Raw genomic sequence first — 23,667 nt, forward strand, 5'->3', positions numbered from 1 at the left:
TTTCTCCTATGAAGACACTTACTGTGCCTTTGGCCTTACATATTCCATAGAGGCCACTAGGGGGCGCACTGAGCACAGATATTTTCCTAGATATCCTCCTCCTATTGGATACATTGTAACAGTGTATGTAGCGTAGATTACCATGTGTATCCAACAAACATAATATTATAAAAAAAAAAAAAGATACATAAAACTATATTATATTAATCCGTTTCAAACAATACAAACAACAGTTTCAAGAAAAGAAGCTAACAGGATAGTTTATGCTAAAACAAATATTCCTGAAACCAAGGGAATTTTTTTCTGGTGCTCTCAGAAATACACAGTCCCAATAAGCTTTGATATATTGGCTTCACCAGTCCTGATAATGGTATACCATGTTTGTCTTTTTTTCATTACAACAGATACAATGAAAACAAAAACATAATAATAAAAATAAATAAATAAATATATATATATATATATATATATATATATATATATATATATATATATATATATATATATATATATATATATATATATATATATATATATATATATATATATATATATATATACATACACACACACACACCATATTGGCTCGGATATAGGCCGCCCCCGTAGATAGGCCGTACCCTAAAAGTTTGGTGCTTTTTTAAAGAAAGTTTTTTTCTTTAAAAAAAAGCACCAAAAAAACATGCTGCCACTCTGCCCCCCCCCAGATATGCTACCACTGTTCTCCATGCGTAGATGTCCCCCGCAAGACACCCGGGAGTCTGCTCCGGTAAGTCCGGGGGGGGCAGAGGTAAAACGCATCGTGCGGGGTTAGGATACAGATCCCCCGCAGCGGTGCAGGGGACCTGCATCCTACTCCCCGATACGCTTAGACAACCTCCCGTGCTGGCACCCCCCCCCCGTGGGAAGTGCTGGCAGGGTAGGCTGTCTGAGCGTATCGGGGAGTACGTATCTGTATCCTAACCCCGCTGCCTGCCCGGCGCCCGGGACTGCATGTCCCGGGCGTCGGGCGCTAGACCCCGAATATAGGCCGCACCCCCACTTTAAAGACTTAAAGTGGGGGAAAAAAGTGCGGCCTATATTCGAGCCAATACTGTGTGTGTGTATATATATATATATATATATATATATATATATATATATATATATATATATATATATATATATATATATATATATATATATATATATATATATATATATATATATATATACATATACATATATATATACATATACATATATATATACATATACATACATACATATATATATATACATACATATACACACACATACACATATACTATAGATCAAAACTTAGACATTTTTGAAATGTTGCTTATTTTTAACCAGAATACAATTAAGAATTGGTAAAATGTTACTAAGGAACAAGCATTCCAGCTACGAACACCAGATTGTGCACCCCAGCACAGTCATGGATACACAATACACACACGCACTTTCCTCTAGAGCAAATCCATTTAATACACCGCCTTGTCTTGGCAAACTTCAAATGTCATATTCCTATCTCGACACACGTTGAATTTTTTAATTGACGTGGCTAAATGTTAATGCTGAAGACACATGGAAACATTTTTAATTGGTTAGGGTTTTTTTTACGTGTCCTTGGGTAATATGAACTTTCAGAGCAACTGAGAACCAAACACAGTGCGATGGTGGTCTATAGAACCATAATGGGTCACCAATGGTGGTATTAATGGACCTTATCTCTGAAGGTAAGTATTTTCTGAATTAGGTCACCTGAAACCTTGAGACTGGGGCAAAATCCCTGGGACATAGGGGCAAATCCTGAAGGTTCCCAGACACTCTTACCTACAAGCATTCTTTTTTTTTTTTTTAAACGATTATTATTTTTTTTAGAATATATAAAAAAGACATACATCCACAAGCAATATCATACAAAGTTTGGAAAATATATGCAACATACAATATCGTACAAAAACATACAAAATTTAAAAAATATATACAAAATCGAAATTCACGTCTCTTGTATATTAAGTTAATGATTGTACAATACCACACAAAGTAATACATTATACCAAACAAAACCAATCACTACACTGACGAGGACACATTCACACACACATGTGGCGGCAGAATGCAGCGGAAGAGCATGGACATCCATAGCTATATATATAGATAGATAGATAGATTTCGAGACACTATACCCATAGGGGTCTTACACGGTACACAAATAAATATAAATTAATGTGTAAAAATCAAAAAAACATATACAACAATTGTATATGTAATGCCGAGAGAGAAGTGATTACTAAGAAGAGGAGTCAAGATTATCTAAACGGGACTCCACAGTGTACTTAAACCATGGGGACCATATATGATTATATTTGGAGATCTTTTGATTTTTCAAAAAAAAGTATTTTTCCATTTTAGCCTGATGATTTATTTGCTCAGTTACAAACATTCTAAACTCTTATAAATCTGGGATATTCATGTAGAACAGCTGGACAGAAGCATCTGGGTCCAAAATAGTGACATCTCTCCATTAGGACATTTCCATAGTACAATCCAGTCCATATAGACATCCTACCAAGAATGGTCTACAATCTGAAGGGTGTGGAAAGATGGTCACTGCCCTTTCATAATGCCTGGTATGTACCTTGAAAACATTTTCTAGAATCTCTGTTTTACATGCCAACCAGTTTATCCAGCTCATATGACCTACAGCCAGCCCAGGACCATGCATGGTTTCCCCCACATGCGCTCTCAATGTCATTTGTCTTCTAGAAGGTGATGCATGTGTGAAGAGAGCGCGTGGCGGGGAGGACCAGCCCAAATCTGCTTTGTGTTCCCATAACAGCCTTAATCAGGTCTTGTACACAAACAGCACCCCCGCCTGCTCTCCCGTGTCTGTGTTGCTGGCTGTCAGGCAGCTCATATCAGTAACCAACTGACCTTCTCGTGGGCAAAAGCTGGGACTGCTCCTTTATTTACAGGCAATACGCCTAGTGCTGTGGCCAGAGTTATCAGGGATGAATATACTCTCACACGCACCAGGTCCTAGGAATACTGAGAGTTGTAGTCCACAGCAGATTAAAACGCACACCACTCCCTATCTGTAGTGCTACTCCTAAGTATCGGCATTTACTAGTTGTACCACACCACTGAACCTGTTGACACTATAACTATAAATACAACAGAAGGAACACTGCGCAAACAAAATGAGACAAAGATAATTTGGTGTTTTGCCTGCAGGATGAACATAATTATTCAGAACCTGTTTAATACGTTTCTTTATATGCAGTCTATGCCTGTTGATGGAGTACAGCTCATGGCATCCTGGTAGAGACCTCTGGGTGGTCTTGTGATGTCAATATGTGGCTTAGCGAGAGATATTGGAGGAAGTGGCAGGACGCTCTGCCTGTGGACCTAAGAAACGTTCTCCTTGGTTCAGGGAGATGATGGCTTCCAGTTACATCTTATCTGTATGTCCCCAATGTACATAAGGTTAAAAAAAGCCTTAAGATTGTGTACTATCATTCTTAACCTTAGTAACGTCCAACTTTTGCGATGTGCAAAGTCACACAACTTTGTACCTTAAACTGTATGCTGGGCTACCAAAAATAAATAGATACTACAATAGATGCTAGGACTCAGATGTGAGCGGGTTAATGGCACCTACGCATTAACACATACATATACACACACACACACACACATTCTCTCTCTTCCTCTCCCAGTTGCCACTAAGCCTAGGTTCAAAGCTAAGACGTTAACGCCATATGCTAACACTATACACTAAAATGCATACTCTTACACCATACAGTAACACATATACACACACACTAACACTCTACTTCCCTTCCCTTGCATTGCTTACTTACTTTGCACACACACAGAGCTATGTCTTCAGTGTAACTTGTGTTCTCTATGCAATCTCCTGTGCTTCGCTTGTGGGGTCAATAAACAAGCAACACTAAGCACCTTGATGACCAGGATGCCTAGATGCCATGCACCAGCCTTAGCACACCACTACTGGGACTTTACACCCAGGGGAACAAGAAACCTTGCTGGACTACATCTGACCATTGGCCACCCAGAGTGGTCACTTCCCTGGGACAAGAGGGGCCGCTGTTCCAAGAGCGCATGCCCAGCAGCAATGTCCCTGAGCAATGTCAAGAAGTGGATGCGATGGCAGCACGAGCCTTCCACCCTTGCCCCAGGTGCAGGAGCCCTAGTCACGGCTCTATGTCCCCCACCAATTTACAGTAACAATAATACTTCTTGGTTTCAGGTATGAATTTGGTGGAGTAAACCATACAGGCAACTACATTTCTAGAACTTCCACAAGTTTGTTCCGTGCCTTAGCCGTGATTCACGTTATTCTTATGATGGGACACATTGTTATTTACCACTATCCCTTTCTGTTAATTCTGCGGTGCAAGAAACATACGCCAATCCAACAGGCACGTTGGGTTAGACACTTAGACATTGTTATTCCAGTGGCCGACGTATTTTGGCTGCTCTACCGGAATGGTTTTATAACCATCGCCCCTCCCTGCCTCTCTACCTAATTCTCTCTGCTGGGTTAGGAGTTAATAACCCTGGTTAAGTTTACACAATACGACACACCTTGTACCAACACGAGGCAGGAAAAACAAAAGTGTCCTAATATCGAGACTATTTATAGACTCTGAGCTCATTCTAGATTCACGAGAAAAGCTGGTACACCAATCATCATCCAGAATAAACTTAGAAGGGCCTGGGGGGACACCCGGCTGGACGGCTCAATGATATAGTGGATAAACATACGCAATTAACACTGCAGCGTTGAGCCATCAAAATGGCGCTCAAGAATGCCAAACACAAAGTTTCAAGGGGCACAGAGGGCCACTTCAGTCTTAGTGGGTTGGGTTAGTGGTGTTGCCCGTAGATTCTATAGAACACTAGGGGGCGATACACAGATCTCAAGGAAGCTGGCACCAATTGGCTGGAGTGGCAAATTCTTTTCTTCTTTTCTCTTGGTGGTCAAAGACAATTTTGTTCACAACCTAATGACCCTTTTAGCTGTTTTTTTATGTATAATTCAATTAAATTAATAAAACACCATGAGTGAAACACTAGCTTCGTCCACGCCTTCTTACATGAACCACCATTGAGTTTTTGTCCCATGTGTCACGGGATGGAGCACACAGTTGGTTTATATAATCTGCATAAAATAACAGGACGTCATTTTCCCTTTTAACGGACAGACCGTACCCACGGAGAACAATGCCTTGTGTATTGTACAAACTCAATTTCACTCTTGTGAAACAAAACAGCCTCACCCTTTCATGATGACCCGTCGGGAACATCGACATCACAAGACAACTAGGAGTGTCTTCTTTAAACAGGACACCAGCGGGAGACTTTAAACCCAATCCACCATCTCTTTTGGGCTTTAACTCTATGGCAGGGTCTTGTTATCCAGCGATCGACCAATAAAAAGGGATACATTTATTATCTTTACATGTTTTATTATTCTGAGTTGATGCGGAGCAGGGGTCGCCAACAAGTCTTACGACTAACTTATGATTCTTGAATGATTTAGAGAAAATACCTTTAAAAAAAAGTTTTCCCTTTCAAAAAACCGTTTTTTTTTTTTATACGAGACCATGAATAGTAAGAACACAGTTGGTTTTGCTAGAATACGTACGTTACCACCTTCTAAAGGCATGGCATTCAAGAACCACTCATGGAAAGCCACCAGCAGCTCACAAGTTAGTTACCTACTAGAGACCCAGAATGTGGATATTCTTATCATCATATATTTAATTGGCGATATTACGGCTTCAAGCTAGTACAGGATTTATAGAGGTAATAGTGAAATCTTTATACGATAAAACGCTCGTCGGTTTATCAGAAACACCCATAATTTAGCGAGGCCGTACAGAGGCGCAGATAAAAGACGTTTTCTGATAGCCACGGAAGATAAGAGTGGTCAACTCAGACTTAATAATCACAACTTTCTCCAATACAAAAAATAACCTTGTTATGTGACAAACCCACGAAAAGCTTAGTATAATATTTTGATTTGTTTCACCAGTCACTAAAAAAAATTCAAAAAAAAGTTTTACTTTAAAAATAAAAACTAAATTTCTAAAACAAGGCATAAATGTTCCTTGAAATCCTAATTATTTGACTGCTGCCTCTTTGCTGTAAACGGATTAGAATGGCTTTGCTTTTGAGAGGTTTTAGATCAGTATGGGAGCATATAGCACAATATAGCTCTATAGGTGACATTTCAAATGACTAAATATATATATTTTTTTTCCATTCACACAATCATAATGGCATTTTAGTAGGAGGAAAAAAAAATATAGATATGTAAACATTAGCCATTTGGTTAATAATTTGACTATAAAACACTACAACCTGGGCCACCGGCGTCTGTGTAAATTATGTTTTTGAAGGGGGTAACGCCAAGAAGAATTGCTACTTTATTTTATTAGGAAAACATATGCATTTTTTAAGGCATTACTCTCGATTTAACCCATCATCGTCCTACCCCAACACATCATTACACCAAATGAAACATATTTTCCTACATGTCATCCCTGCTGCACCTAGGCGCACCCTCCTTCCTTGCAAGGAGTGTTTGATCGTCATAGCACTTGGCCAATTTGTTATCAGCCATTTCCCAGGTCCTCATTGTTCTATTTTATCAGAGTCAACACAGCGAAAGATTTACCTTCAGGGGTTTAAAAATAGTACACACAATACCCAAGCCACAGTGAAACACACACATACATGTGTACATCACCATGGAGAGCCTACAACAAAGATCAAAGTCTAGAATTCGCCAATTGAATTCGCAATCACACCGAGTACCTGAATCAAAATATTCTGATCCTGAGAACCTTCTAGAAGCAAGAGAGGGAGGAAAGGGAGAAATCCAGCGATTAAGTAATTTTGGAAAATAATAGGGAAAGAAAAATGAAAAGGGTAAAAAAAAAAAAAAAAAAAAAAGTTGAAAAAAATATAAAATAAATGTCCAATTGAGAAAATAGAAATGATAATGAGAAGGAAGAATGCTTTCAAAATGAGAGAGAAAAGGAGAATGAAAGGAGAAAAAAAGAACTGTACGGGGAAAAAAAGAGAAATAATTATAAGCTAAGTAGGGGCAAAGGGGCTGATACTGGATTGAAGAAGTCAGAGAAATTGAATAAAATGGTGAGAGACTGGGTGATCTAACACTGGAGCCACAAGGGCAAATGTCTTGGAGCCAAAGAGCCTTTGTAAAAATAATCTATGATATAGAGACCCAGCAGGTCGGGGGGTCTGGAGTTTTTGAACCAAGAATTACCGTCTTTAGGCCCAATCCCTCTCCTCTACCAAGTACACTTCCCGTGAAAACCAATCTTACCCTTCCTCAACCTCATGAGTCCATCTCTTTCTCCTCAGGTCTATAACCCTCCCCAAATGGTATTACTTCTTTTCCAAACCCCCCCAATCTCCTTTAACAAATGAGGCCCCTTGAAACAGCCCAGAAGCCCACCTCTTCTTCACCCTCCTAGATAGAACCATAACAGAGAGAGACCATAACAAATGGGAGAAGAAAAGAGTAACAGCTAAAAAAAAAAAAAAAAAGAAAAAAAAAAGAGAAAAAGTCCAATAATTGAGCCTAACACAAAATACCAATTAAAAAATAACTAAAAAGTAGTGTTCCGTTACTAAAAACAACGGTTAAGTGCTTAGGCGTGGGGTCTTAAAGATGGAACCTGTAGACTCACCTAGCTTGTTCTGCATTTACCGTCTGCCGCACGTAGACAGACAGTAGAAACGAGTGAGATTTTTCTGGGATTTTGTGGATTAGGGGTTTAAGTAGCAGAGGAAGAGATGCATTGTGAGCAATAAGGCTTCCACTTTTCCAAATTGCCAGTTTTTAATTCACATGAGCCCCAAAATCGCTTACTAATGTGAAAGAAAAGAGGCGGTGGGTTAGGGTAAATACGTAAGTTATGTTAGGATTGGGGTGGATTCATTTCTAGCGTTTTTCTTTCAATGAAAAATGATATATAAATACTGGATTTTTGACGAGGTAAACCCTTCTGTCAGCTCCTCCGACAAGTGGCTCAATTCTTATGACCAGTGGCCAACGGGCGCGAGCAAGAATCAGACAGGGAGTTTTAAAGATGGATGTTATTTTGTTATGTATTAAGGTGCCCTCATGACATGGTCACATCATGACATCATACGCGACCAACAAGCCTAAAGGGAAACTTGGCAAACTACCTAGGAGGTGGTGCCAAAGACAAAGTCCACACCAGGATACCTAATGGGAGAACTTTGCCCAGCAAATTAAATCTGGAAGCTGTGCCACCTGAGGAGGGACCTAGGGGCTGTAGGGGAATAGTGTGACCTGTAACAGGTAATATCACTGATAATCTGGGATCGCGCACAAAAGCATGGAGTCAAGGAACAGAAACCATCATACTTCAAGAAACCTCGTAATGAGATTTTCATAATCTAATGACGCAAATGCAATCCTTCATCCAAGTGCCACTATGATTCAGTATTGTGTACACATAAGGTGAGGCAGTTCTTTATGATCTAACGTGCGCTGCCATAAAGTGCATCTCGGGGTCTGATAAAACAAGCGTAGAGTGTCTGGCAAGCACCTAAGATATTCGGATCACCGATTTCAGATAAATCAGTAATCTGGGATGAAGTATGCTCGCTTTATGAGAGGCGTGGACAGGTTACCGTCCTAGCACAGCCTTGGTGTAACTGTGATAAGAGGCTCAGAAAACGATTACAGGACAAGGGCTGCACCCAATAATGGTTTGGTCCACTAATGATTCACCTGTGTCAACTTTGTGGTTGACCTGCTCGTCAACCAGACCACATACATTTCCGTAAAAACTTAAATTTAGATCCAATGGAATGCTAAATAAACATTGACCTTTATGATGTATTCCCAGTTTAAGGGGGGGGCACAGTGAGCGAGTATCCACGGCTCCACGGTGTCCGCTGTAGTTTATATCATGACCTTGGTTGCCTTTGTGTTAATCTCCACATATCTCTAAGCCGTTGCGTGACCTCAGCTACTAGATGGAGTTAAAAAATCATCATCCTTGGCTACCTGGTGTCCGTGGTTTGGCATTAATGTTCAATCACACCTGGCCCATCTGGGTACATAGCGTAACTCTGCCATTCATTGTTCTGGAGCTTTGCGGTACATCTCACCTGAGTATTTTGGTGCTGAGTAAATGATTGCACTTCAACGTCTGAGCTATTCCTGGTAAAAACATAACGAACGTAGCCCCTGGTAACAAAACAACCATTCTTCTCATACTGAGATCGCCCGGCCCTCCACTCCACTCCCTACTGACAACTCACAGCATCTGAGATTCAAGAACCCTCAGGATGCCAAGCAGCCACATTCCAAGATGTAAAGTGATTTATTCGAGTCACACCTATTGTCCTCCCCAGGGTTATATTCATCTCCCGCCTGCCTCTTGAACACATCCAATTTACAGACAATGAGTCGAAGTAGTGGAACTTAAGCACGAACAAACAAGACCTTACACCCGATTTCAACTCTTTACTTAGCATCCAGAATCCGGTAACTTAATGACACAGATTTCCAGCGCACGCCTCGGCTTATAAAGTCACAATAAGCCAATTCAAGCTGGATTTTTTTTTTTATAAGCTCTAAACTTTATTGGAATATAAAAATATACTAAAGGTTTATTGAGCAATGGAAAAGGGAAAGGGTCAGCAAAAGAAAAGGTGATACACAGAGGTGGTGAAGGTGACAACGTGGACACTGTATGGCCCCCCTTTTTTTGTTGCAATTCCACAAGTAGCCACCAGGGCGTCTAAACAAAGGAGGACTTTAGGCAGCATTTACCCGGTGACCGGATCCTTTCTGTATAGATTTTTGTAGCATTCCATTTCTGTAAACGTGTTTAGGGGAGGGCTTGACAGGGAACATGGAGAATGTTGTCTGGCGACTCTGTTTTTGGGTGATTGATTACAGGGTTGCTTGACTTACCCCCTGGAATTGTCGCCAGCCCTGCCCTAAAGCTGAAGTGCATTGCTACATGTAGCGTGTTACGTTATATTGAGTCTGGGGTACAGATGCTTAGAATAGGAAACTCAGGAACTCTGTGGGTTTGTGACAGGTGGTGGATCTAACCGTGCCCAACTCCACCATTATCCAGACCACCACCTGCCCTTAGGCCAACCAGACTCAGATCTAAATCATTTTATCTATAGGGGACAACCTTTTTACATGACATGTCCATCAAGGGATGCATTTGTATCCAGGTAAAACAGGGCTGTACCCCATTACTGAATTACCAAATGCCCCCCATCAATATATGTAAGGGTGTGTGTGTGTGTGTGTGTGTGTGTTATATAACAAATATAAACTTCCATTACCCATAATTTTGTCCACCCCTTGTATGGATTATAAAATTGGAAAGAAAAATGTGTTAAGCACTTAATACAAAATTACCCCCATAACAGTCCATCTGTCGGGGCAATAGTACTTCCTTTTTTATGGGGTAATAACACAACAGATACTGTACAGAAATACTTGCAAATATATTTACAGGTAACTCAACATTTGCTGCTAATCAGAAAATACTTCTAGTCACTCTGAATCCTGCTCTGGAGTCTAAAGTGTCAACGCAAGACAAGGGGGCGGGGCCGGCACGTACCTGTAGGTCTTAGAGGAGGCACAATGACGTCACTCTGATGTCAGAATACCAGGGCTTGTGCAACCTCTGGGGATGGGAGGAGTAAAAGACAGTGTGAAAGAGAGAGAGAGTCAGCTACCAAGCACACTCTTACTGTACTGATTAGCTAGGAGCCCTTCAGACTGAAGGCATTAGCTCCTTTTGCCTAAAACCAAGCAGCTCACTACTCTTTACCTTCACCCCCCCCAAAAAAAAGACCCTTCAATCCTACAACACCTGGATTTCTAGACAGCAACTGCAGAAGAAAAACTTTCCAAAGCTGCAGGTAAGAGAAACTCATGACTGCTGTATGTGCCTGGGGTAGCCCTGCTGTTCTCCCTGTAGGTATAGCTGGTTAGTAAGGGGTTAATATACTTCCTTTCCAGAATTCTGCAGAAAAAAGAGCTGTTTAAGGGACTTGAAGCACAGAGGCATGCAGTGTTACTATGTTTTTTATGTTTTAACTAAGTGTGGTTTTTTTATACTTGAACAAGACCCTTCCTTCACTCCAGGACCCATCCAGGGCATTGGTGGGGCGACAGGGGAGACGGTGTGTAAAGTTTCCAAAGATTACAAGAAATAAAGAATAATAATAATAAACAGAAAGTCAGTGATTTACTTCACTTTCGGAGCTTTGGGGAATTAAAATGTAGATCTGCAGCGCTGGTTCTGCTCCTAATGGACCAATACTGGTGGATTCAAGGACAGGGGCTACACAAATAATTGCCCTGATCTGCAAAACCGAGTGATGACCTCATATAAGAGTTATTGGATTGGTGATTCAGAGAGGATTAGGAAAGAAAATCTATGTCCTCGGCTAGAAGCTTTTCTGGGACAAGATCAATGAAGGATGTATTATTTATCAGAAATTAAGGGATTCGCATATAAAGTCCTAATGCCTAGTGTTAGAATAGATACAGTCATCAGGGACGTCCCCATTGGTTGCTATGGCTACTGCACCACTTTCCCCACTTAGCCTCAGAATACCCATTACATGTAATAATTGGTTTCTATGGCGATTGCTCCAAAATATAGCATTTTGCTTGAAAAGCCCCAGCTTTGTGCTATGGATCTTTAGTAAATACGGTGCTAATTCTTTGTATGCATTGTTGTTTTTATTGGGGGCTTGAAAACAAATGAAACATTCTTGGCTGTAACCGGTGTCGCAAAACGTAACTTTATCAGAAGGGCCTGTTCTGCTAGAAACGTGACGCCTTTTAGCGTGGTTCTTAAACCGAGTTTGTTATCCGCGAGACATATGCTGGGTATTTAACAAGAACATCCTGGGCTGGGGGTACCAGAAACATAATAAAGGATTATATAGTCCGGATCTCCGACGTGCGATGACTGCCAGCGGGGTACAGAGGGTTCCGAAAGGGCTGCCGACTCTAGAACCGGGTATAGAGAATATTTCATGTTTAAAGACGTGTTCTGAAGCCATTCCGCCATCGCGTAGCCAGAACTCTTTAAGAACACTATGTTCGTTTACATTAAACATTGAAAACGGCAGAGTTGGCTCAGACTCCAAAAACACACAGTCTCCCGATCCCCGCAGGGTGCCCCGGGGCATAATCTCATCCCGTGCCACCTGTACATGGTATTTACCCATTACTGAAATCAGGCGTTGGCACCCTGGGCACCTGCCCAGCCTATGGTCCCTTGCAAGTGGCCCTAACCAGTGGGGGTCCTAACCAGTGGGGGCCCTTGGATAAAACAATAGCCCCAGCAGCAAGAGAGCGGCAGCTTGTGACAAGACGTGGATTTAATTAAAACTTGTGAGTTAGTAATGATACTTTGTAGAACTTTACGAGACTCTGTGGTTGGATAAAATGCGTAATTATCATTAAGTTTAATTAATAAGGAATTCCTAAAACAAGACTTTGCTTGATTCGTATCCCATCACGTCCTTGTTTTTCTTCAAGACTCGCTTTGGGATCCGATGAAAGGGCCATTGGACAAAGGAGGGGTTTCGGGACACTTGGCCGGTATCGGCCTGTCCTGTGCTAAAAGGCCATGGGTATTGTGAGCTTTTTCCCAGGGCCAGGGTATTATCCGCCTCTAGACTTCTTCCATTGAAAGCCTTTATTTATTTTAGCCAACAAAACCTTTTAACGGCGACAAATGACACGGGAAGTAACATCGTATCAGCCTCGTAACAATAAGGCAACAATAGCAACAAACGGCTTTCATTGTTCGCGATCCCTTTATGTACATATCTTAATATTACCTAAACCCGCTTTTAATCCGGCCCCCGGTAATTAAAGACTTTATCATCATTCCCATTATAATCGGTGAGAATTAAAATCAATTTAATAAAAAAAAATCTGTAACAGCATAACCCTAATAATATATCTATTAGAAAATGGCGTTTCTTTATTTCCATCAAATTATTAAATTATGCTAGTTTAATAAAATAAAATATAGTTTGACGTTCTATATTTCCTTCAAGATGGCGTCTTATTTAATCTCAAATCCGCATCCTATTGCTTTTTTTCTCTAAAGGCAGTATGATGAGGATTTGTCTCTTTGGGGTATCATTTACTTTATGGGGGTCTAGGAAGAAAAATCAGCAAAGCGGGGTTTATGAGAAACGGAATAGTATACACGACTACCAACAGTGGCTACTTCCGGACGGGGCAGGACTGGCCCGGTGGGCCGCTGGCTTAGAGCACTCCATATTCACCCGATCCGCTCTGCGTGACCATCTGCTGGATATGCCCATCGGCCACGCTTACGTCATCAGGTGGCCACCAGCCGTAAAGTGCCCGGCCTCCAGATATCGCCAGTCTAATATAACAATTACAAAATGATGAATATTCCATCAGCGGCAACTGACGTCACTTGATACAAAAGACTAAGATGAGCCATTCAAGCCCCCCCTTTAAACTGTAAGCCTTCTCCAGCTATGGACACGTCTCCAGGGGTTAATAGTTATTTTCTGAATAAATCCCTCTTTCATGCCTGTCCTGTACAGGAGCGGTCGTAGACCGAGCGCTCTCACGCCGCTTCAATTAAAGCTCTCCCCGATTGACAGGGATCTCCAAGCTCCTTAGGTACTAAGGGTACTAGGAAAGAAGGAGTTAAACGGACTCTCTTCTGGAAACGTTTTAGATCTATACATTGCAGGAGCAGATCAACAAATATGCGTAACGAAATAGCACCGGCTATACAATGCCCTTTGTAGTAGTTTTTTTTTTTTTACTTTGCTGAGAAGGTTGTAGATAAGTGGAACGCCCTCCCTGCAGAAGTGGTAGAGGCTAATAAAGTGAGAATTTAAACATGCAACAGGCATATATATCTCCTGAATCCAAGATAAGACCAAGGACTGATTAAGGTTTGAGTCTTAAGAGCAGGCAAACTAGATGGGCCGATCTGCAGCTAAATTCTGTGTTTCTATATGGTGCAGAATGGTTACGTCATAAATACCGATTGCCATGGATACGGGCTATAAGTTTGTTTGCACCCCATCTATGATATCATTGTTTAGCACCAAATAGAAACTACTGTCATAGATCGACCTGCATGCGTTACAAGTCCTAGAGGTTTAAACGTAGCCGTTGTCTACCGTAACACGGTGAGACCGGGGCTTGTGGATCAGAGCGTTACAGACAAACAAATCCAAAATACATAAATCAGTCGATGTATTTACAGAACATGCATACATTAAGTAGGCAGCGATAACAACGCGGGGCGATCGGCTTCTTTCTAAGCCCTAATGAGACCCCGTTGGGATTTCGGGTTCCTCCGTTTAACGACGAGGCCCAGTTAATGACGGATCTGGAAGTTGTAAACATAAAGGTTCAACGGGATCTTGTTACCTTGGAAGCAATTTTCCCCCTAAGGACGTTTTCCTCAACTACCCCCCACCATCCACCACCTCTTTGCCGCCTTCCTGTCATAATTCACATACGCAATCAAAACAGTAATAATTCATGCGCAGATACCAGATATACAAACACAACATATGACGTACTGGGGGGGGGGGGTGCAAGAATAAAATCCACGAATGACTTAGCTGATGTAGCCCCATTAAAACAGAATTCTCTCACATAGGTTCATTCACTAAAGGGAGAGTTTGCTGGAGCGGTGTGGGTTAAACTCCTTGACTTCTCTAATCATTATAAAGGGCCAACTCCCAATGAGCTTCTGCTGTGGAAACAGCTTGGCTGGCCCCGAATAATGTATAGTTAAATCACAGAGATTTCTTCACATTTTCATTGAATTTCGCGAATACCTGGACTCTTGAAATATTAACCCTTTAATAATCCATCATGAGGCCCTCAGAAACCTTGACTTGTAACTACCTACATCCGCATTCAAGCAGGGACATCAACCATGACGTTCTGGTAGCAAAAGCGCCAATGGGGGAGAAGATGATCGCAGCAGTCCACAGCAAGGAGTCAGCTTCAGACTGTGTGAAGCTGAGAATCTGCCCCCTCACCCTGAGATTGGGGCAAAAGCCCCAAAACTCAGGGGGAGCCCCTGAAAGTTTAGGTTGAGCCTACTCAGCCCCTCTTGGAAGTATCGGCCCTTCATAGCGCATAGTTAAGCGAAGGAGCTGAAACCACAGTGTCTGTAAGGCCATTAAAAATGATGCATGATGGGAATAGTTGTCTTCAGATTCCGAGACGTGTTTTTTGCGTGTCCTCCGCCACGCAGCGACACGGATTTACGCCCGCACTTCCTACAGATGACACGTTTGGAGGAAGCCACGGATCAGACAAACAATTAGACAGTTTGTATTACTGGGGAAGCAGGTCGTTAAACGCCTGCCGCCGCTTTCCTGGCCTGCAGCCCACCTGCACAAACACAATACCGAACTAAATCGCATAGTGCGGACCCCCGTGACCCCGCACCCGCCAGTCATGGCTTATGGGACTGCATCGACTCGCTTTAAAGGTTAATTAGACAGAACACCATGAGTTAGGGAGACATTCGCTAAACAATGAGCTGTGATGTGATTAAAACGAGAAACGCACATAATTACCTATGCATTAAAAAGGGGCAACCCTTGCAGGCCCCTCCATGTTTCCCCCTGCAGATTGCAGATTTATGACATACAATAAAAATATTTAAAAAAAAATAAATAAAATCTTAATTTAATTTATGATCCGGGGCCGATGACATCATATACTTGCTTAATGTTTGTAGAGAAATATATTATCATACTTGGGAACTCACCCATGCGGCCCAGATGAACGCAGAGACCTCCGGTGTCCATGACCTGCTGCCTGCCCTCCTCGTGGGGTATTAATTAGCTGGCCCTGGCTCCTCCCAGCACCTGAGTGGAGCAGCAGTTTAAAAGCTCTAGGAGAGCCAGACCGGGAAGTTCCTAGTTATTATTATCTATTTATTATCTGAGAAAAAGGGATACAACATTTATTACAGAGAAAAAACAAACATATAAACATATAAAAGTAAAAGAAATAATAAACAGTGAATGTTACTTTTTTCCTGTTTTGTTTCTCTACCCGGGAACTTTCTAAATGAGCGCACCCTGAGACTAATTAAATATTAACCCTTTAAGGGCCCATCATGAAGATTCTGTGTAGCCCAAATGGCTCGAATACCGCCCCCCCGTGGAAACCTTGACTTGTCATTATTATTATTTGACAAGCTTACAATCAAGAGGTAAACTTAATTGACTCACCTGCATTCAAGCAGAGGGTTTAACCATAACATACCGAGAGCAAAAACACTAATTAGAAGTCTTAGATAACGTAGAGCAGTCTCACTGCAATTTATACAGGGGTGTCCAACCTGCGGCCCTCCAGCTACTGCAGGACTACATCTCCCATAATGCTCTTTCAACCATGGACCTGACAGATCAGTATGGAGGGTCAGACCCTGAGAGTCTCCGTGTATGGCTGTTACCCCACCCCAAAAAAAATGACTTTTGTGTGAAGTTTATTGTATTATAAATATGCCCCCAGGCGACAGATACGGCAGCTGGTAAGGAGTATGCTTAGTTGCCTTTTGTGTTGTTAGATTGCTTTCTGCAGGGAAGCCATTCCATGCATCCACTTCCCTTGTAGCTCCTTATCATAATAGGAGGCTGTGACCCTTACAGGAAAGCACTCAGCAGTTTCCCTGAGAACCGTGTTAGATGGAGAATGGATTTTTCTTGTGATTGTGATATTTCTGCAGCAGACACATGGGATTTGCTGGCAGCTCAGACCCACTCAGCCCGGCTTGTCGCCCGTTTTTTCCTGCTGAAAAGACTTTAATCAGTCTTTTGGTCTCGTCTTGCATTCAGGAGCCATATGCCTATCCCATGTATTGTTTAAAATGTCCTAAACACTTCTGCTGGGAGGCTGTTCCATTGATCTAGTACACTCTCAGTAAAATAAAATACACACAAAAATACCACCGCATATTACTTTCTAGACATTAACTTGGTAAACAAATAAAATAATATTTTTCTAGTATAGAATATTTTCAGGTAATCAATTATAGCCTAATAATAACAATAACATCATTAATAATAATAAATAATAATATTAATAAATAAAAGTGACACGGGTCCAAAAGTGCCAAAGGTCCTTAGTGCTTCTGTATTTATACGTTACTAAGGGAAGTGGCTTTTAGGCTGGAGGGAACTGGAAATTCGCAATAAACACCAGTAATGTCCAGTCAAGTGTTGCCGTCTCAACAGCTAGAAAAGTAAATGTTATTTTTAACTCTTTGGATCCGGGAGAGTGTTTTGCGAGACACAGATCTGTGGGCTTCCTAAACGAGAATGGCTTAAAAAATAGTTTTTTGGTGACTTATTGATGTATGTAAATATAATGCATTTTATTTACACAATTTAACCTACTTTTGTGACTTTTAGGGCTGCAGAACCCTGCGATCCCCTCACACCCGGCAAACATTCTGAGCTCCTAGAAAAGAGGGGGCGTCTGTCATCCAAAAGAGGGACTGTTCCTCAAGAAGAGGGGCAGTTGGTAAGTATGAGATTTGTATTTGAGTTCGGGAGGGTTGGGAGGTATGGGAATACAATGTGCAGAGGAGCTGAAAATGCCCAAGAGCTAAAATGTTGAACGCGCCACAGCTGCCAGACGATGATGAACAATATATTTATAATCTCGCACACGTGACAGGCTAGAATCCCATAAACAATATATTCCTAACGGAAACTTTACTTATTTGCTAAGAAACATGTGGTGCCTCCGTTTTTGAACTGACCCTTCAATATGAGGAGTATTCATATTTAAGATAGAATACTTTTTTCTTTACAATAGCCACTCCTTTCATATCTAATTTTTTATGTTTTAATTTAAACTTTTATGTTTATAGGGCAGCAGCAGTTCCTATGGCGCTATTATAACGACCCAGAGTACAAAATTAACAACCGTAAAATTAATGAATTACAAAGACACGAAAAACAGTCCCAAGGCACAGTAGCCCTGATCCTGCAAGCTTACAATCTATTGTATCTGGATGTTATTTTAAATGTATTTTCTCTTTGTTGGCTTATATATATATATCCATTCATTGATAGAATATAAACAACCTGTTAACACGTGTTAACGTTTTTTTAAAAGGATTTAAAAGGAGGTTCAGATAAGGGCCCATTATATGTAAAGCTTCATAAACTGTTTTCTTGGGCTGTCAATTATCTTTTAGGTGAAAGAGACTTTAAACACTGTTGGGTAAACATGTCTTTACATACATTCCTATTGGCGCGTTTTCAATGTTCTTATGACCCCTCTCTCCTTTTTGTTTGTAGATCCAAACATGGCTCTTTTTAGGACCGGGTCTTGTCCCACATTGCCCTTCCTCGCCTGCCTTTGGTTCATTTCCAGTGTGCCTCACATGGCCGGTGCCCAGGCACCTTCTGGGTGTGGACAGGACTTAAATCCCCTGTATTATTACCTCTGCGACCTGTCAGCTGCATGGGGCATTGTACTCGAAGCTATTACCAGCGCTGGCATTGTGTCATCTTTTGTCCTCATCATAGTCTTGGCAGCAAGCACACCCTTCATCCAAGATGTAAGGAAGAAAAGTATACTCGGAACTCAACTTTTCTTCCTTTTTGGAACCTTGGGACTCTTCTGCCTGGTGTTTGACATGATTGTCAAAAAGGACTTTGCAACTTGTGCCTCCCGAAGGTTCCTTTTTGGGCTATTGTTTGCCATCTGCTTCTCATGCTTGTGGGCACATGGAATCAACCTAAATTACTTGGTGAGGAAGAACACAGGAATTCGAGGCTGGGTGGTGTTTGGGATAGCTGTGGTTCTGACACTGGTGGAGGTTATCATCAATACAGAGTGGCTCATCATCACCATCGTCCGGTCAGGCAATGCCCCAGTAGACCCATGTGCCATTCAGAATGAAGATTTTGTCATGGCACTGATCTACGTAATGTTCCTCATCCTCGCAGGATTTGTGACTGCCTGGCCAGCCTTATGTGGCCGATACGGTTACTGGAGAAAACATGGCATCTTCATCTTGCTCACCCTCTTCATGTCCATCTGTATTTGGATAGTGTGGATTGTTATGTACGTGTATGGGAATCCCATTGTTGGAAACCCTACCTACTGGGATGACCCCACACTTGCCATTGCTCTTGTCTCGAACGCTTGGGCGTTTATTTTATTATACATTATCCCAGAGATCTCCCAGCTGACCAAGCCGAATCTGGAGCAGACATTTGAGGACGATGCACCAAGGGGAGTTGGTTATGAAACCATCCTGAAAGAGCAGAACACTCAGAGAATGTATATGGAGAACAAAGCCTTCTCCATGGATGAGCCACCCTCGGGTAAGTAGCAGAGCAAGCAAACTATTTTCCTGACCTGAGTTGGCCCTCATTCCCACAAGGAGCAAAGGTCCCTTTACTTGTTTTGTACAAGTAACCCAGTGTCTAGGACACTATCTCTGCTCCTGCTCTAGATCATCAATAAAAGTGACCCCTGAAAGCCCTCTCTTGAGCATGAGGCCATCAGAGACCCCACCACCTTGCCGTCAACTTAAAGTTCTGTACCTTAGGTTCATACTTGTGTTGACCGCCCTTATAAAATATGCGTACACAGAGCTGTTCTATAACTATAACGCCAAAGAAAGCCAAAAGTGGTCAATGTCGTCGATACTTATAGACATGTCATCTTCTGTCAGCAGCCAAGCGGGTTGTGTCTCCATACAATGGATACGACGGACAAGTAAGAAACAGCATTTTCCAGCCGACGGAAATGACTCTAATTAAGAACATGGTAAGTGTCCCTTCTTAGGTCCTCCGGGTGGTGAAAGGTCTATGTTTGTCTGAGACCCGATCTGAGTGACTGCTCTTTGCGCTTTTTCGCTTTTCGGAAGGTTAGCTGGAGAGTGTTGTGTGGCTGTTCTGTGTGCAAACACCGAGAACACTAAGCGACTGTTCCCGATACATCATCTCTGCGGCCAACGAGGCAGATTTCTTCATACTCCAATAACACTGTTAGCTCTGTCTGTACGTTGACTTCCCAGAAGCAGCCAATGCTTCCAAGGCTTATGGCTCCCAACAATCACTCCCATCACTCATATTTCTTTAGCTATCTCCGTGTTTTGGAGTTTTAAAGACATACAAAGTTCTAAAAATCCAACAGAATTTTGCCCTTTGAAACATAATGGGCGACGAGATAGACACCGGTAAAATATCTCTCTTTATCGCAGAGAGTTATTTTTCCGCTGACAAGGCTGATTCTAAAGCAGTTTCGTGCCTTAACACATCCCTGTCTTTCCTATCGCTAGAAGAAGAAGCTTTTAAGAAAATAAATAGCTCCTGTAATCCCCGGGATTATTTCATGGTGGCTTGAATGCTGTCTGACCCGTTACGCGCAGGACCTCCTGCATTAAACAAAAAGTCTGAACTTCCTATTCCAAATGAGTCTTCTTTGTTAAGATAAGAAAGGCCGTGTTCAAAATCCCCGAAATAATGGGGGCTTTATGTTAAATAATGATATATAGCATGTGCTGTTTGAATGGAACGGCCTACTGTCACGGTAATTGTCTATCTCTTATAGTTGATCTTTGTGGGTAACAAAGACTTCGACTCGTAGAATTATCCAACAATGGCCATAAAGCTCCATATATAATATATATAATTTCAATAAAAACACCCTTTTAAGACTAAGGGATCTCCAAGGTAGACCGGCCGCCACAAAAGAAGTAATACTTTCTAAATAGCAATGAAAACCTCAGATAAAGGAGCAACTGCACCCTGATTCCCCTCGTCAGTGACGTATTTTGCCCTAGGCCGAAATAGCCCTGGGTGGCAGGTCCGGTTTCCACTACTCAATTGGCCAGAAAAAAGGTGGTCTTCCCAACTGGCCCACTAACACTATGAAGGGCTGTGCCAGGATATGGCATTCCCAATTTAATAGCCAACCTATTTATTAACCCTTTTTTTCCTTCTCTCAATAGCCAGATGTTCCCTATGATGTCATAATTCCCCGGGCCACGGCCAACACTCATCCAGCTGCAACGATACGGGCAGACGATGCCTACAATGCACAAAGTCGACAAAACGCAAACAACTCATCCAATGATACACAGGTAAGATTAAACGCAATCGATAGAGGACGACCTGCGTAACGTAAAACCAAGTGAATTTATTCAAATAGTTACAGCTGGAGCTATTTTTGTTCGTCAATCTTGTGTAATTATTCTGTAAAATAAGAATTACAAAGTGCTATGGTAACATTTTAATTAACGATGTGTTTTTTGTCCTTCCTCAGACTCACTCACCATACAAACAATGGTAAAATCCCACCGCTGCCACCAACTATGGGATCCGCAATGGACTTCTCCTTTCTTCTTCTATACAGATGGACCTGGGAAGGAAGCTAAAGCTATGGGGACTTCCACGCTCAGTTACTGAACTCACATAAGAAGACTTCTACCAGAAAACCGTAAAGAGGATAGCCTTCCATGTTGGATTTTATAATAAAGATTCACATAACGAATATGCACGGAGCCCACATAACATTCAGACTATCTTATGTTTCTTCGACCCGCAGTTATAAGGAACAAGTCAATAACACAACATGCTGTCAGCCTCTTGTAGGCTCATGTTTATTGATAAGAGGTCTTTCCCACGTTACATTTTTTTTTCAGTTTTATGCTTTCTTTGCACAGGAATTTCTAAAAACGACGTCTTTTCTGTCTTTAGGGCTAAACGCTGCTACCAAAGCCCGAGTGCCTTTAACACAAATCATAACTATTATAAAAGTCCATTTATTTCACCTATACACTAATCACCACCCCTCTCTACCTGTTTGAAATTAAAGTGATGTAAATGTATATATTTTTTTTGTGTATATTTAACTGACATAGCATTCTGTATGAAGGGATAAGTGTTGTTTTTACAATATGGCATGTTTGATTCTTGTATGAGTGAGCTGGTGTTTAAATTCACATGATCTATCTGCCCCTGCCCCTTATCAAAATGTGGCAACCATCTCTTCAGGGACTAGGTAGCCTCTAGCCCTAGGAGACCTTATCTTTCTTAGCAGATGTACCATTAGGTATGATGAATGCTGGGAGGCGAAGTCCGGGACAGACAAGATGCCCTGGGTACTTATGCCTACTAACGAGATACACCTTGGGGCTGAAAAACATGTTCTATTTAATTGGCCCCGAAAAGCCTGTGCAATTTTGTACACTCCAGATGTGTCTTGTGGCTGGTCATGATCAACTTTGTCGTCAATAATAATAAAACTTTTATTTAAATTATTTTATTTTTACTGTCGCGCTTCTGGTAATCATTTCAAATAAAATCATTTTATATTGGTTTGATTTAATTATGGATTTAAAAAAAAAAAAGAAGAAGAACTGTGTATATGTTTATAAACCCTTCAAGATGCTTGTAAAAGTATTTCACAACTTACTCGTCACCAAAAGCACTTTGCCAGGCATGAAGAACGTTCTTGTGGAAATATGGCTAAGAATATCGAGGTCTTTGGCCAGCTGAACATCAGAGGAGCTTCCATAATAGCGGTTTGCTCATCATACAAACAAATAAATGTCAACGAGTCAAGTAAAGTCCCCGTCCTACCCACGTTTTGGCCAGGATGTTGGCCCACGTGTCAGAACCATGTGAGAGTCATAGTTGCTCAGATGTTGTCCGACCCTGAGTTAAAGGGTTAACACATCTGAGATTACGACATAGGATTAGTACCAAACAAGTAGGGGGTAAGAACAACATGGGGCATACTGCGATTCTCCAGTTTATTGCTAGTATAACAGGAGGTCTGCTTGTGGTTAAGGCAGTAAATGTGTTACAATTCTTTAGATCTTTAGTTTTATAGGTAACATACGTAATGTATGTGACATCTTGCCCTGTGAGATGCTACAAACCATGGGCCACAGTAGCTTCTAGACAACTGGTTAGAGAATCACCAGTTTTGTTGGATCCACAGGTCAACTAGATGTTCACGATTAATGAACAATGAACAGACATGGGTGACATTATTGTGGCTTCCAGGTCTGGAGAACCTTGTGATCCCCTCATACTCAGCAAACATTCTGAGCTCCTAGAAAAGAGGGACATCGGGAGAGGAAAGAGAGGCAGAATGACTGGGGACTGGACAAACCAAACAGGGACACTTGGTAAATATGGGACTGATTCTGCTTCTTGTGTCAGACACGAGTTCTATTCTGTGATCCCAAGATAGATTCCAAAGTTCTTAGCAGGCTGCTTGGGTTAATAATCTACTCACATCTGCAAAGCATGAAGACATCTCAGTAACATTTCCATAAAGATTTGGTCCTTGGGAAAGAAAATAATGGCAAAAAGAAAGAAAAAAATATATATATTGTATATTCTTCATCTTAATCAACGTATAATCTTTGAAAACACTTTCAGAATTTGTTAAATGCACAAATCATCTACAATCCATTAAAATGAATGGCGAAAGGTTCCAATTAACAATGCCGATTGGTCACCTGGGCTACTTGATGCCCCAGTTTGTCCTTTGGA

The 23,667-nt window shown here is 41.5% G+C and overlaps 1 protein-coding gene across 2 annotated transcripts; it reads left to right on the top strand.

Annotated features, from left to right (window-relative positions):
• The first annotated feature begins 10,773 nt into the window (after nt 1–10,773).
• GPRC5C (G protein-coupled receptor class C group 5 member C) lies at nt 10,774–22,421 on the top strand. Of its 2 annotated transcripts, none has more exons than XM_053453702.1 (6): nt 10,774–10,998; nt 17,545–17,656; nt 18,442–19,476; nt 19,833–19,924; nt 21,111–21,242; nt 21,425–22,421. In XM_053453702.1, exons 3-6 carry the CDS (start codon nt 18,450–18,452, stop codon nt 21,449–21,451), a joined length of 1,278 nt encoding a protein of 425 aa, XP_053309677.1. In that variant the 5' UTR covers nt 10,774–10,998; nt 17,545–17,656; nt 18,442–18,449; the 3' UTR covers nt 21,452–22,421. The 2 variants fall into 2 exon arrangements, with proteins under 2 accessions (XP_053309677.1, XP_053309676.1); XM_053453701.1 differs by having other exon boundaries at nt 10,775–10,998; nt 19,830–19,924.
• Nucleotides 22,422–23,667: the final 1,246 nt, after the last annotated feature.

Source organism: Spea bombifrons, chromosome 13 (genome assembly GCF_027358695.1).
Source record: "Spea bombifrons isolate aSpeBom1 chromosome 13, aSpeBom1.2.pri, whole genome shotgun sequence".
NCBI classification, from domain to species: domain Eukaryota; kingdom Metazoa; phylum Chordata; class Amphibia; order Anura; family Pelobatidae; genus Spea; species Spea bombifrons.